The sequence below is a fragment of the Mesitornis unicolor genome, unplaced genomic scaffold (assembly GCF_000695765.1).
Source record: "Mesitornis unicolor isolate BGI_N332 unplaced genomic scaffold, ASM69576v1 scaffold43705, whole genome shotgun sequence".
In the NCBI taxonomy this organism is placed as follows: domain Eukaryota; kingdom Metazoa; phylum Chordata; class Aves; order Mesitornithiformes; family Mesitornithidae; genus Mesitornis; species Mesitornis unicolor.
The window spans coordinates 381-16,182 of record NW_010187020.1 but is presented as its reverse complement, the minus strand read 5'-3'; the positions used below and the strand labels follow the sequence as shown (position 1 = coordinate 16,182).

The 15,802-nt window shown below is 43.7% G+C and overlaps 1 protein-coding gene across 1 annotated transcript in view; it reads left to right on the top strand.

Moving 5' to 3' along the window:
- The window catches only part of RBM27 (RNA binding motif protein 27), a gene marked incomplete at its 5' end in the record, with an annotated part of 19,018 nt that extends 6,319 nt beyond the window's left edge, over window positions 1-12,699 (top strand). Inside the window, 14 exons of the mRNA XM_010185305.1 lie at window positions 468-602; window positions 2,657-2,806; window positions 4,630-4,777; window positions 5,048-5,201; window positions 6,224-6,487; window positions 6,605-6,733; window positions 7,319-7,441; window positions 7,961-8,035; window positions 8,145-8,309; window positions 8,725-8,829; window positions 8,932-9,123; window positions 10,942-11,028; window positions 11,500-11,610; window positions 12,180-12,699. Coding sequence (XP_010183607.1) covers window positions 468-602; window positions 2,657-2,806; window positions 4,630-4,777; window positions 5,048-5,201; window positions 6,224-6,487; window positions 6,605-6,733; window positions 7,319-7,441; window positions 7,961-8,035; window positions 8,145-8,309; window positions 8,725-8,829; window positions 8,932-9,123; window positions 10,942-11,028; window positions 11,500-11,610; window positions 12,180-12,266 — 1,925 coding nt within the window. The remainder of the gene's footprint in view (window positions 1-467; window positions 603-2,656; window positions 2,807-4,629; window positions 4,778-5,047; window positions 5,202-6,223; window positions 6,488-6,604; window positions 6,734-7,318; window positions 7,442-7,960; window positions 8,036-8,144; window positions 8,310-8,724; window positions 8,830-8,931; window positions 9,124-10,941; window positions 11,029-11,499; window positions 11,611-12,179) is intronic.
- Between the last annotated feature and the right edge of the window lie 3,103 nt (window positions 12,700-15,802).

Genomic DNA, 15,802 nt, shown 5'->3' with positions numbered 1-15,802 from the left:
TTGAGCAGGAATGTGTGTATCATGTATGGTGCAAACAACGCAAAAATAGCTAGACAAATGCCTTGCCTGTGAATGCCTCCAGCCCTGTAGTTCTTGTTTTAGAACTGTAATCTAAATGCTGATATGATCTCTTGTTCTGAGCGAGCCTTGCTTCTCCATGGCAGAGCTGAGGGAGGAGCCGCTTTAGCCAGCACAAGCTCTGACAATAATAAACTTCTAGGGAGGAGAAGACACTTTCTTCTTTTTTCCTTTTTTTTTTCTCCTTTGGCTTAAAGCTTGGTCTTTTCTGGGAAAGAAAGAAGGTGTTGGTATCAGTAACCTACCTGAGCAGGGCTTCTCAACCTATTTCAATGTAGTGGGACTGGCAATACTTACAAATTCAAAGGCATAAACAAATTGCACTGAATTGTTTGTGTTTAACTGCTGAGTTACAAGTCTGTGTGATCTGTTGTGTGGTGTCGTTGTAGGACCACCTTTAACACAGTCCAGTTTGATAAATAACCGCGACCAGCCTGGGACGAGTGCGGTGCCCAGTCTTGCGCCCGTAGGAGCAAGGCTTCCTCCTCCGTTACCCCAGAACCTGCTGTATACAGTGTCAGAACGTAAGCAAACGCCTTTTTTTTTTTTCCTAAAAAATATGCTTGAATTGTAAGTCTTAAAATTCCTGTGTTGATGTGTGATTAGGAGTTATTGCCTCTGTCTTCCTCCAGTACGTCCAAATCTAAAAAGAAGTCTGACAGCTGTCCCTGTGGTCACTGCATCGTCTGCTGCTGCTGCGTGCAACGGCAGTCGTTCTGTCTCTGAGGAGAGGTCGCTTGTGGGGAGCTCCCTTTGGGTTTCATACGCTCAGAGCAATAAGATTGTCACACAAGAAAGGGTTCTCTTCATCTTTAAGCTGCTCAGTAGAACATTGGTAGGCAAAAGATGGATCTGCAAACCTGTAATTACCATTTAACTTGGTCTTTATTCCTATCCCATTTTCACTACTGCAGATGAGAGATTTTTTCCAGCTGTGTATCAATAGTCTCTACAGTCTTCATGTACATCAGTACTTTCTTTCCATCTTTTTTCTTCCAGAACTGATGTAGGTCTAGCTTTCTAACTTTAAAAAATGGGTGGCTTTCAATGGACTTGTCCATCTTCCTTAACAGAGCTCAGGTTTTTAGAAAGTGGGGCTTTATGAGGGGAAATAGCAAAATACCTGGAAAACTGTAGATTGCTCAAGTTAAATCCAACAGAGCTTATTTCTTTGGTATTGGAGTACTGTCATTTCGATGTTTTACCTGCTCAAAGTAAGCTAATTCAGTCTCTCTTTTATAGTATTCCTGTCTGGGCTCTTTTTACATAAATAGTTTGAATTTTTATTCAAAGGAGGGCTCTAGTTCACCATCCATGTCATTTTCCTCATGACTTCCATGCTTTTCAGAACTTAAGTCCCTCAGATATCTTGTTGGATAGCCTGTTCCCCTATCTCCAAACACTCGGGTGCTCAGTTGTTACCATCCAGCTCTTTCAGCCTCAGCACTTCTGACGGGCGGTCGTGTCCATCTGAGCTCACAGGGCATCCCTGCCTTCAGCTGCACGCTGATTCTGTTCTCCAGAGCATCCATGGAGACTCTGTCCTGTTCTTGGACCGTTATGGTGACAACTGCTGGTTGTCCTCTTGCAGTCAGTCATATGCCAAGTCCTGGAGGAGAACTCGTCGTTCAGCTCATGCAAAGTGGATGAAAGCTCTTGGCAGAGTCTGAAGCTGAGCTGTAAAACATCAGCATTGAAACTCTGGGGCATCTGTTTTAAATGTAGAGTCTTCATTGTTGCTGTGGAATAAGGAGCTGACATTTAGAGTGCTTCGAGTAGGTCAAGTCCCCGTATACCAGCAGTTGTTTCTGTTCCAGGATGTGCTGTGTTTCTGTGGAGGCTTTTCATAGACTTAATTCATTCTGGTTTGGGTATGGCTCTGCCTTTTTGTGATTGGAAAAATGCATCATCTTTGATTTGGACCTTGGGCTGGAGGAACAATAAGAGTCAATTCTGTCATCTTGTGTTCTCATGGTTACTCCTTTGAATTAACGTAATCATCAGTACCTCTACTGGAGCTAGGCAGCTGATCTCACTCTTATATAAATTAAGAGAGCTTAATAGGTAAGTATTGGTCAACTTGCTCCATTTCTCAGCTTTCTTTGATTGGAATAATTTAAGTATGTTCTTCCCTAAAAATACTTTTCTGAAGTGAACTAGACTGTGGGCAGCAGAGACTGAGAATCTCTTTGCATCTTAGGCCCCATAGAATAAATGCTCAAGCTGAATCTGTTGTTGTTCTCGAAACACTTGTCAGACATGCTGAAGGCTGTCATGCAGACACCTCGTTCCTCTTTCAGGCAGCTCATCAGCAATACGCAGTTATTGTGACCTGTGTGCTTTGACAAACAGTATCAGATTAAAAAAATCTATATATGGCCAGATAGACTTGGGCATGAAGTTCAGTTGAGGTTTTTTAAATGGCTACGTATATGGGCTGTATGACCTCTTTTCTCTCTTCTCTTCATCCAAAACCACTTCTGATTCTTGGGCATCCATGAATTCCCTTAAAGGAAAATTTAACCCTGAGTCTTAAACTCATTTGAAAAATTCTTTCATTTCTCTCCTTTTTTTATAGATACATATGAGCCAGATGGCTATAACCCTGAAGCTCCTAGTATTACCAGTGCTGGTAGATCTCAGTACCGACAGTTCTTTACGAGAGCACAAACGCAGCGTCCAAATCTAATTGGCCTAACATCTGGGGAGATGGATACAAATCCAAGAGGTAGGAAGGGTTTCTAGTCATTGCTGTTGCTATTTTTGTCCAAGACCGTCAACACTTTTTGCCCCTTTTTGACTGAAAGCAATAGTTTTTCTCACTGATTCAGTGTTTCAGAGCACTTTTCAGACATCTTTGCCTTTTTTTTAAGTTCTAATATGACCACATTGCAGTCACAGCAGCCTTTTTGGTTAAAAATAACCACTTGCTTGGGCATGTTACGTTGGTTGGTTGGTTGGGGTTTTATTCCTCTTTGGCCTGTGGGGACACTTTTTGGGTGCTGGGTGTTTCTGGAAAGACAAAGGTGCAGAAGGGTGGCTTTGGGCAGTCCTGCCTGGAGACCGCTGTGCATTGCCCAGGGTGCACAGGGCTGATCCGCAGCGCTGGGCTCAGGCGCTGTGTGACAGTGGGGATGAGAGCTGTCGTGGCACATCTTGGTGCTGGGTGCTCCCTCTGTCAGCCAGGTGTTCTCAAAAAAGGACATTGCAGAACCTTTCCGGTTCTCCCAGCCCTTGGAAATCCCGGTCTGCAGTTAAGTAACTCTGAGTCCTGAACTGGACGGATGTGGATGGTGTCTCTCAGTGGTGGAGTGTGCAAAATCTCTTCTAGTGGAGAGAACAAGTCAAGGCTTTTTAAATAAATTTTTGTTCTGTTAGCATAGCTTGCTTTTTCCCTTCTGCTCTCTCTGCCCCAGTCATTAAAGCTGTTAAATTCCAGGGTTTACTGTTACACTTCAGTGTTTCTCATTCAGTAGATAAGAAAGTCTGAGTGAGTTGGTTTTTTTTTATAATAGTGCCTTCCAGTGGCTCATCCCATACAGAATGTGATTAACTATTATTGCAGAAATTGCTGCTACTGTTTTCATCTTAATGAACATCATAAAGGCAGGGTTGGGGCTTTGTTGCTGGCCCCCAGATTCTCTCCAAGAGCCCATTCCGGTTGTAAAGTGTGGGTGAGTGTTCGGCGGTGGTGCTTCAGCCCCCTTGTTTTACTGTCCCTGTCACCAGTGTGGAAGGTTTGCTCTCAAATCATCTCCAAAGTAAGGTTAAAGCTGTATGCCTGAAGATGCCCAGTCTTTTGTTCTCACCAGTGGAATCAGCAGAGCTCTGGCATATGTAAAAGCCATAGAAAATTGACTCGTAACTCAGACTTCTTTTTAGGAGTTGAATATTTGGCATACACAGGAGACTAAAACAGCAATAGCATGATCTATGAAAGGTGGTAAATAAATACTTGGCAAATGGTGATCTAGTGCTTCAGCTGTGCGTGTGTAGAAGTTGCTTCAAACTTTAATGTCTCTGAGTATAATTTCATGACATAGTTGTGCTTAATTAACAGTTTGTTGGTGAAAATTGTATGGAGGGATGGCAAGGGGATAGCAGCGGGAGGAATGGGTTCTTGGTTGCTTTTTCATTGTCTGGGGTTAATGCAGGAAAAGTTGGTTGTTCATTTAGCCCCTGCCTCACTGCAGAACTGTAACGTTGGGAACCCAGCCTTCTTTCTTTTCCATTTTATCTTTCCCCCCTTTTTCCTGCAGAATCTGAATTTGCAGTGCATGAAAGGTGGTGTTTTAGGTTTGTTTCCTCAAGCTAATGCTAATCTTAAAGGTCACTATCTCATCTCTGCTGGCTGGACTAAATGTTTGTTTTCCTCAGGTTGTTCAGTTAAGCTAGCAAGTGATCTCTGAGGTAACTTCATAAACAGAACTGACCGACTCAATCGAGTCTGCCTAATTTTTGTTTTAAAACTCAATGCTATGTTGCTGTTTTAAGTGAAAGCTTCTCCACTGATATACAGTGAATAACACAGGCCTTTTTCCTTTCCTCCAGCTGCCAATATCATCATCCAGACTGAACCTCCCATTCCCATCACAAACAACAGCAGCAACGTAACCAGAGTTGTCCTGGAACCAGACAGCAGGAAGAGGTCCCCGAGCAGCATGGAGTGTCCGCCTCTGAAGAAACCCTGGCTGGCAAAGTAAGAGTTGAGAACCGCAGCTGGCTAATGGGAGTGCGCCTCAGTGCTGTTCATCTCCCTGTAGCTTGAGCCGGTTGGGTCAGAAATTCTGTGTCCTCGTAATATAGAGACTTTAGATATTTGGTGGTGAGAGGAGGTCTTTTTTGCAAATATTTAGAATGTAAACTTTTTATGAGAAAAATAGAAGTTAAATGTGTGTTAACATTTGCCACCTTACTTAAGTTATGTGTATGCCTATCTCAATTACTGTCTTGTTCTCATTTTCTCCAGGCAAGCAAATAACAACCAGAATAAGCCAGGATTTTTGAAGAAGAACCAGTATACTAATACAAAACTAGAAGTTCGAAAAATTCCACCGGAATTGAACAATATTACACAGCTCAATGAACATTTCAGCAAATTTGGAACTATTGTAAACATTCAGGTAAAAAAACAAGTTCAGTTTTATGCCTGTATATGGGTATTTTATTTTCCCTGAAGCCTCCTTGACTATAGGAGCTCGACTGTTTCTTGAGGAAATAATGGAAGCTAACTGGGAGAGTAGGTGATGGAACTCCAAGAAACCTTTCCTTGGTCCGCTCTGTATTATTACCTTAATTCTGTAAAAGTATGTTGGCCTCTGCCTTCACAAAGTCTTATTAACTGAGAAAGACTTGCAGGTTTAGCAGTCTCTAAACTAACTCCAGGTTTTTGAGCAACTTGTGTATAAAAAGACCTAACAATTTCTGTCTTGTATGATAATCCCATAATATTTCATAGTCAGGATTCGGACAAAGATGCTACAGGAGAGTCTGTATGCATCAGTTTATAACCACTTTGCGTCCTAGAACTGGCTCCAGTTCAGGGGTGTTCCTTGCACTGTAGAAGGGGAAAGCACTGTATGAGCAAAACACAGGTAGTTACATGGTTAAAATAGCATTTAACTTCCATTTCTTTTCCTAGACAAAACAGTTGCCTCTTAAGTCCTCGGTTACGAGGTCCAAGTAAGACAGATACCTAGGAAGCATCTATATTTCTTCAATTTATAATCTTATGTCTTAGCCCAAAACACACTGTGGTGCTTTCTGCACCCTGATAATGAAATAATGCATTTAAAACATGCTATTTCAGTCACTATACTAGACAGTCCGAGGACTGTTTGTTGCTGTGATTGATTTTTAAGAGTCTTATTCAGGACTGCTGGATAATGCTGCTTTGAGAATGTGGTGAACCTTTGCTTTGTACATCCTCGGACAGCAGTCTTCTTTCAGGAGGTTAAAGGGCTCTGGAGTCAGCACGAGGATCTCTTCAGTCATACCCGAAGGGCAGTTCACAGCGCTCTGAATATGTGATGATATGGTGGAGAAGTCTGTCCTCTTTATTATGATTCTTTGTAGATTGGTTTGCTACTGGTTGAGATGTTTTCTTCCTTGACAAGTAATGCATTCTAATGAACTTTTGATTCAGGTTGCTTTCCAGAATGATCCTGAAGCTGCGTTAATTCAGTACCTGACTAACGACGAGGCTAGGAAGGCGATTTCCAGCACAGAGGCAGTTCTGAACAACAGGTTTATAAGGGTTCTGTGGCACAGAGAGAGCGAACAGCAGCCCCCATTGCTGCAGCAGCAGCAGCAGCAGACACCTCCGCAGTCTCTTCATCACCAGCTTCACCTCCAGCAGCAAGCGCTGGCCACAACTCCAGCTGTAACAGTGCACAGCAATCTGTCAAAGGTATCGTGCTGCGTTAAACAAGCAATTGAGCTGTGAAGGTTACCAGCATTCCTAAATATGTTTCAAGAAAGCAGAGTATGTAATCTTTCGGTTTTTTTAATATCTATTGATACACAGGTGATGAATAAACCACTGGCATCTGGTGCCTATGTCCTTAATAAAGTCCCAGTGAAACGTCGCCTTGGAGCAGCAGGTGGAAACCAGCCTGACTTGAGCCCATCTGGGGCTGTGGTGGAGGACTCCCAGGTATGGTATGAAGGCTGTGCCTGTCTTTGTGCTTCCAGTTAAAGCTGTGGCCTGTTGGCTGAGCAGGACCTGGCAAATACAGCATGTGAATTGTCCCCAGTTGCTCTGTTCTGTTCCGTGCAGCCATGCTCAGTCACTTCTTCCTAGTTTCATTGGCTGTTTATATGAAATAGGGACAATGACTTCAGAAACAAAGTCTCAGTATTTTAAGTAGCACAAAATATTTTTGACAGTGCTTTACAGCAAGTAGATTTGACAGCCTATATGTGGAGACAGCTTTTTGTTGGTGAATCTAATGGCTTTTCCCAGTGATTTTTGAAGTTATGCTGTGCATTAACAGTAGTACTAGAAGGTTATAGAGTCCTGTATAGAGTTCAAGCTGATATGGTTTAATTCAGACTGCTATCATAGTGCAGCACATGTTCTTGGCCATGGAGGAGTAGTTTCTTTTAAGGTGACTTCTGCTGCCTTATTTGGTCAGGAAGCGTGATTCTATGTTTCACAGAACACATTCCTCTAAAACTCATTGATATTTTATATTTGTTTTAAGCCATGGCATGTTTTTGTGTGTGTTTACTATTTCAGACATTTCCTACTCCTACAAGCCACTCAAAAATGGTTTACAGTTCGTCAAACTTAAAGACACCTATGAAGACTGGTGCAGGGTCGAAACCTCACGATGTCCAAGAAGCCCTCAAAAAGAAACAGGTACTTCATATGCACGATCAAAGTCCTTCATAAAGAAAGGTTTGATGGGCACCTTAACCCTCAAATATTGCTGTGTAGCTTTCTGCATTAGTAGAGTTCTTGTCATCGTTACTGGTCTATGTTGAAATGCACATCGAGGTGAATCATGGGTAAAGGAGTATTTCTTTGGAGTGTCCTCCTCGACACACTTGGCCGTATGTGGATTTTTCTGGGTTTTCGTGAGGCATTTCTCTGAGTTTGATCTCTGCAGGTATGAGACACTTAAATGACAACGTAGGATATGTTAAGAGGTGCCTAAAGGGGGCAAAAAACTAGAGTACTTCACAGTAGGAAGTTAGCAACTTCTTATTGGTTTGGGTTTTTTGGATCAGCTACACTTTATACTTGTGTGTCTTGCAGACTGGTGGTTTTCATGATGACCTTCACTTCTATAGCTTGAAGAAGAAAATATTGTGTATATATACAAGTACAAATGCTAGGCTGCTTTTTACTGATTGAAAGCATTTCCTTTTCTTATAGGAAGCAATGAAACTCCAACAAGACATGAGGAAAAAGAAGCAGGAGATGTTAGAAACACAAATAGAATGCCAGAAGGTAAGTCTGGAGCGTCTTCTAGTAAATACATTATGATTTTGTAGATACTTGTCTGCTTGATGTTGGTCTTCCTGGAAGTTTGTAATCCTGCTCTTTTATTAATACATAGATGTTGATATCCAAGCTGGAGAAAAATAAGGCCATGAAACCTGAAGAGAGAGCGGAAATAATGAAGACCTTGAAAGAACTAGCTGGAAAAATATCTCAGTTAAAGGATGAATTAAAAACTTCATCTACAACCCCTACACCATCAAAACTGAAGTCCAAGACAGAGGTGTGTATTGCACAAGACACTTGCCTGCCTGTCTTCTGTCACTGTTTCTAATATTTTATCCCAAAAATGCAGCAGCATTAGATTGAAACGCTGCCAAGCACTATTTTGAATTTGATAACCATGGACGCGCACGCTGTGGTTCTGAGGGACTCTCATGACCTAGTTCTGCATGGAGCTCCTTCGAGCTCGTTCCACTTCTGAAGCAGAGAATTCAGGGCCCTTTGAAAAGTGGGCTGGGGAGGGGCATGGAGGCAACTGAACCAAACTGAATTGAGAGGAAAGTATGGCTATTGTGGACTGATCTGTCTGCATCATTTGCATAAATTATAGCTGAAGAAGTGGAATGAAATGTTAAAAGCACACGTTACACTTCTGCTTTTCCCTTCCATTTTCTTTCTGCACCTTTTTCTCTAAGGCTCAAAAGGAACTTCTGGATGCAGAACTGGACTTTCATAAGAGACTCTCGTCTGGAGAAGACACAACTGAACTGCGAAAAAAGCTAAATCAGTTACAAGTAGAGGTGAGTTTGGATTGATGCTTTTAATGCCTTCGTGATGTATAAACGGTTTAAATCCTTTGAAGCTGAGGATGGCTTTGGACTCTCTTTGCCTTCTTTGAACAGGCTGCCCGCTTAGGCATTTTGCCCGTTGGTCGCGGAAAGACGGCACCAGCCCAAGGAAGAGGCCGAGGACGGGGTCGTGGAGGGAGAGGACGGGGCATGTTGAACCACATGGTGGTGGATCATCGCCCCAAAGCACTGACAGTCGGAGGCTTCGTTGAGGAGGAGAAGGATGAGTTGCTACAGCACTTCTCTGTAAGTGTGGGCTCACATTAAAACAAACCTGAAGAGGAGAGTTGTGACCGAACTGTAAATCTGAGGTTAAGTAGGTAACCAGTACCTGGGTGTGCACTTACTTGCAGAGAGCCGTGCTAAGAGTGTGCAAAATAACTCTTTATTTCCTGAATTCTTGGAGATGAAGCCTTTTTTGTTTCTGTTAGTGCAAACGAACCAAAGGCTTCATCCTGAATTCATGGAACAGGCTATGGAGAAGTGAACAGCTTCAGGACTTATCAAGGGTGTAAATGTAACGCCTTTCATAGCTGGCCCAAAGCATTCTCTTATCGGAAAAAGCTAAATAGCTATTTCTTATTAGTTCTGCACTAAAATTACTTAAAACAGGTGTTAGAAGGCTGAAAAATACCTACCAGCCTCTCCCTGTAATGATCATTTTCAGATCAGCAATTTACACCACTTATGTTTCTCTAGCTCGAGAAGCAAAGCAACTGTTTTGCTGAAAAAGAGGTTACATTTGTTTACAGACTTAGAGCAAGCAGCTTGCGGGCTAAGATAACAAAGTGTTAGCAGCGTAACTAAGTTAACATAGTCAAGGAAAAAATGTTTCTGCATTTGCCTCGGTTACTCTTCCCAAAATGAAGTGTTCTCAAGTGCAAAGCTAGTAGACCTCTCAGAGAGCATGCAGGACTTCATAAATAGACCCAGCATGAAATCTAAGCTTGATCAAGTTGGTTTGGTATTTCTGGATGCTCTTTGCAAAGCACGTGGCTGATACGGGAAAGCTAATTTTGTAGAAAGCTGCCCTTTAGAGCTGGATATGGAAAAGCAGTGGAGTTCTTGAGAAGTGGCAGTCAAAAGCCTTTTCTTTTTCTGGTTTGAGTGGGAACAGAGAAGTCTCCAGTTCTTCCCACAGTGGGGCAAGCTTGGCTCTTCGGGAGCTGTTTGTGCTTTGGCTTCATTGCTTGTCAAGAGGTCAGAGGCCACCACTACTGCTTCGATTAGGTAAATTCAGTGAAAAATGTGTTTTGGTCAAACAAACCAGCCTGGTTTGTGGTTTGCTGACAGTGCCCTGAACCCTGGGAGGGAACCACAGTGCCTTTGTTAGAAAGGGTTCTGAAACGTCAGCCATCCTTAGCTGCTAAAACCAGGTAGTGTTCACAAACAACTCGTGTGTTAATCAAGCCATTCTCTTAGTGGCTTTTAAACTACTTTTGTTCTGCTATTCATCTTAAATCTGAAGTTGACTACAATTTTCTTCTGTGCTGCTTGTATTCCATGCAAAAATCCTTCGTTTTGACTTTTTTTTACTGTTTAACTCTGACTGTTCCAATCTTCAGCATTGTGCAGTACGCAGGTTCTAAAAATGCAAGCCTCTTGTTAATCTGTGCTAGATGGTATTTTTTCCTCTTCCCAGTATCCGACTTCTAGAAGGTGTCCAGGAGCTCCATAGCGAGGCTTGGTTCCTGTTACTGAAGTCCCTTTTGCAGATTAGAGAGCTCTAAAGGACCTCCTGAAGGTCTAAAGTACAACAACAAAGGGAAACGGTGAATTCAAAGCATTCACTGCAGAGCTATAAATTAATACACTTGTTTCCTTTTCCTCTGCAAAATTAAGCTCCACACATTAGAATATCAGTAGATCTGAGCTCTTGCCCAAAATTACAGGGACAGATGCTGCAGCACTGCTGGGTGATGCAGCTGAGGTTTCTCTGGCTCTTGCTTTTTCTGTCCAAAAAATGAGGCTTCAGTGGCACTTCAGTGCACTGCAGTTGCAGCACATGGTGGTCGTGTTTTTGGAGAATATCACTGCTGTTCCTAATTGATTTTTCTCTCATAGAAATTTGGAGATATTGAAGACCTCCAAGAAGAAGATTCCCCACTAAGTGTTGTTCTGACTTTCAAATCTCGCTCAGAAGCTGAGAATGTAAGTCAAATCCTGGGTGTATTTTTTCACAGTTCTAAAATAGGAGTTTTTGAATTCTCCTGTCTGCCTTTATCTTTTAAAATCTAGCAGGCTTTGATCCCACCAGCTTGAGCTAGATAGCGTGGGTATTTGTGGCTACGGCATATAGTGCTGCTAAAGGGGGAAACGCTCCTCTTGGCCTCAGTAGCAGTGGGGCCTTTGCTGGTAGCGGCTCAGTGTCCTGTGGGGTTCAGAGCCCTGGTCATCTCTTCGGGTTGCTGCTGGGTGGGCGTTATTTACCGGATTCAGGTTGGAGTGAAGCTGCTCTTGACAGACTGAAGTGGGTGACGGTGGCTTTTGTGTCTGAGATCTTCAAACGCGGACCTGCGCAAAGTGCGCTGGGTCTGGCTCCTTGATAGGAATCTTGGCAGTCTTGGGAATTACCCACTTGATCCCCTTCTTTAAAACACGTTTGTTTAAAATACAACCCAGGCTGCTAACCAGGGATCCCGGTTCAAAGACCGAAGGCTGCAGATATCATGGTACAAGCCCAAGGTACCCTCTGTGTCCACGGAAATCGAGGAAGAGGAATCCAAGGAAGAGGTATGAAAATCTGTCCAAACCCTAATCGCGCTTCTAGGAATCCACAGGCTCAGAGCCCTTCTAGCATATGGTTTTCTGTTTGCTGAAGAAATTTCATGAAAGATGCTTTTGCAAACAGAAAACTTAACTGGTTTTGACTAGCCAGGTACATTTTCCATGAAAAAATTGTCAACTATGCAAATAAACCTCACGTTCTCTACATGCAGGCTGCTAAGCTTTTCACTTCCCAGTATCAGTGCTTCACTATAGGATAAATTACGAATATTCTTTCCTCTGATTACAAGTCATTAAGCTTTTAAAGGTGTTCCTGTGCGGGCATTTAGCAGAAAACCGCTGTTTCAGAGCGGGTGGGTGGTTGTTCCTGCTGCCTTTGTAGTCTGCCTCTCCTTTCCTTTCTTGCCATGAGAGGCTGCTGTAGTTTCTGTGGAAGTTGCTGTGACTCTGGATGCAGTTGTGTGCGCTTGAGGCGAACAGGAGCCTGGCACAGAGCACAGCCGGTGCTGTCAGTGCTGCATTTCCCAGGACGCCACATGGGACTCCTGTGTTTAAAACTCTGTTTTTTCTTCTAGGAGACTGAAACCTCAGATTTATTTTTGCACGAAGACGATGACGACGACGATGAAGATGAGGATGAATCCCGTTCTTGGCGAAGATGAAACTTGATGTTGGAAATGTATAATTTTAGGAATATAGTTCAAGCTACATCTTTTAAACGTTTATTTAAGGAAGTTGACGAGCCAAAAAAGAGTTTTACTTTCTTTTCACACCACGAGATTTAAAGTGAGCAAAGTTTGTTACAGAAACATTTCGGACGGAGAGCTGTGATCCTAAGCTAGCCAAAGGCCCAGTAACTTTTTACAGAATTATCGAGCTCACCAGAGTGGTGATTTTTTCTATTTAAGAAAGGATAGAATGGGAGGGGGGGGAATTAGTATTTTCTTGTCCTCTTTGTGTCACCCTGTATTACCTTGTTTTGGGTTTTTTATAATGTGATTAATTTGTTAGTTTATAATTGAAAAGATATTACAGGTTTTATTTAGCAATATTATGGGGTCGGGGGAAAGACGCAAACTTTCATTAAATATTATGAAAGAAAAAATTGCCTCATTTGCTAATTGAAAAAGGGTAGCATTTTATTTCATATGGCATCACTTACTGTAGGAACTACTTGTGGCTGCATCCATAAATCATTTCAGTGTGTTCCAGAGCCACGTGGTTTCTGTGCTCTACTGCTTTTTTGAGAGGAGGCGGAAGAAGCAGGTTAACAGGGTATTACTACAGTGTTGTTCACTCCATTTCTTCACACTCTGCTTCACAGAAACCATCAGCAGTGCCACACGTGAGCAAACTCGCGCTCGCTGCTGATTTCCCCTGCATTTCGGTGTAAGGCTGGAGTCTGAGTTAGCTGTTTGTTCACTGCCCTTCAGTGTTTGTGAGTATGGGTATGGGTGGAGAACTGAGCTGGGGGCCGCCTCTGGCCCGTAGGAACCCTCCCTCCTCTCCCGTTAGCACTCCACAGTCACGCTCAGGCCACATCCACGAGGTGTTCGGAGCAAAGCGCTCTGCAGGCACCAGGATGTTGTGTCCTGGCGCTGGACCTGGGCTCGGAGCCGCCTGTGGGAGGTTGCTGAGCCAGCTCCAGGGGTCGTTTGGTTCAGACGCCTCTCGGTGAACACCATCGCATCGCGGTTGCCTTACGCTGTCCCGCTCTAAAAGCACACCCCCATGCCAGCACACCCCAAAACGGGCTGTGTGAGGACAGAGATGGGTTAACCCTAATGAGTTGGTTAAATGAGTTCAGATGCTGGAGCTGTGTATCGTAACCGTTACACGGCTCTTGCTGTTCATGCCTGTTATCCAGAAGCATCTTCTTGATGCTCTCCATTTGTACCACACACCTCCCGGTCCATCTTACCTACATTTCTATACAGAATAAACAGACTATAGGTGCAGAAATGCTCTCCTCTTTTGAGTAATTAGTTTACCAGCGAGTTCCTGACTGGAGAGAACCTTTAAATTAGGGTGGCTCTGAGCGTGGGTAGTGACACGCAGCCGAGCGTGCCATGGGCTGACGCTGCCCCTGGTGCATCCAACCCAGTATCCTCTGTTCCTTGCCAGTTGAAGGGAAGATGCCTTTCAGCGTTGTCTTTTCACGCTGAAACCTCTCCTCTTTGTATAACTAGAGCTTTCCTGCTAATACTGAGGTAAATTACAGACGTGAAGAAACGAGGGGAAGCCGATCCTATGTACTTAGGAGAATGTCTTGCTTTTCTCCCGTCATCTCTAATGTTCTTTTAATGTCTGTGGCTCAGTCCGTGTATGTTTTGAAAAATCCATTGCAGCAAGCGTATGAGTCCTGACGGTTTAAAAAAGATAGAGGGAACAAAAGGATTTATATATTTTTTTGTACAGAGCTTTTTCTTAAACTGTATAATTCTGTAAATACTTTGCTTTTTTTTGTGTACTAAAACTACCAGCGTATAGATTTCAATAAGAACTGTTGTATTTTTGTATTTGGAAAATGAAAACCGCAGTGAATGAATGAAGCTGTAAGGAAAGCGTTGCAGTAGCCTTTGACCCGCGTGGGTGGGATTCCTTTTCATATGGTTTAGCTCGGAGGTGGTGCCGGCCCGGCTCGGGGACGCCTGCCCTCGCCTGGACCCGCTGGCGTTGGAGTAAGACAGGAAGGAGGGCAGTGAGTGCTGTAGTGCTGATTAATGACTTTTAATGACTTTTCAAGAGCTCCATACCATTTCTTCTTCGTTACTTTTAATGACTTTTCAAGAGCTCCATACCATCTCTTCTTCATTGTTTTCCCCTTTCTGGTACATTTTGGCAGGCGTATGTAAGTCCCAGAGGCTATTTCTGGCCACGAGGCAGGTTGTGCTGTTGTACGGGAGCTAAGGGCGGGCAGTGCAGTGGTACCTGACCACCGGTGCTTGCGGAGGAGGGGAGCTGTTGGAAAACGACCTTTCTTTAGCCAAAGCTTACAGATCTCCCTGTGTTTTAGGGCATGCTGGGCTGTATTAACCCATCTGGGGGGTTTAGTTTTGGTTTGAACAGAGAACATGCAGTCCAACTGACTTTATCCCCAGGGCAAGGCAGAGCAGTTTCAGAGGGCGCCTTGGGCAGAACTGGGGATCTCAGCACAACTGGGGGTGCAGGGGGCGTATGGGACAGGCGAGAGGGGATGGGACCCTCAGCGCAGGGCACGGACGCAGCGTGGTAAGGAAACCAGTCACTGTCACAAGGATCCTCCCTCATTGCTGAATTAACAGGAGCTGGAAAGGTAAATGTGAGAACCGCTGCCCGCTCAGTGCGAAAACACCTTTTTAACAAAATCATGTGAAAAGGAATGAAGTCCTCTTGGTGTATAGTAAACCTGTACCATAGTTTTTACGAATTGTGAACTTGTGTAATAGTATAATAGGAGATATTGTTGAATTTCTAACTGTTTATACATTTAAATTCATATATGTAATGTTTGTTTTATTGATTACAATCTGAATTTCTAAGATGCATGTTGACTTTTTTTGCAATAAAGATATACTGTGGAATGGTTCAGGATTTAGAAAAGACAGAGAAAAATTAACTTAAATAAATTGGACAGTGGAACCATTCAAAAAAAAAATCACAATCATCACAAAAAGAGCATTATCACTTTTCTTGGGGAGGGGAGTGTGTGTGTGAAGGGGGTATTGATTTATTTGGGTGGGACGTGGGTGACAGTTTGTTGTAATGAATAACTCGGTGAGAAATCATCCGGTGGATCAGTGCTCTGAGCTCCTGCTAGTGAATGATGGGGTGGGTGGGAGGGATGTGAGGGGGCAGAGGGGTTTGGGGGGAGGCTGTTCACCCGCAGGGTTTACAGGGGTGTTCTGGGGAAGGCAGGCGCTGGTGCATTCAATGCTGCATCGCCATCTCCCTGCGGTGCTTGTGTCGAGGAGGGGCCCTCGTGACAGACCCGTGGCTTTTGGACCCTTCCTCAGTGCCAGTAACTGAGCTTCTGGGTCTTTCCACAGCCCATGCTCCCGTCCGTGACCACCGAATACTCCCCGTCCTGCAAGGCGCAGTGAAACCCTTGAGGAGATGGAGCCTTGACCGTGAGTAGGGGTTTGGCGTTCGGTTCAAAATGCTCCTTGCTACATGGTCAGAGTTAAAGACAGAAGGGGATGAAAAGGACTTTCAGGGG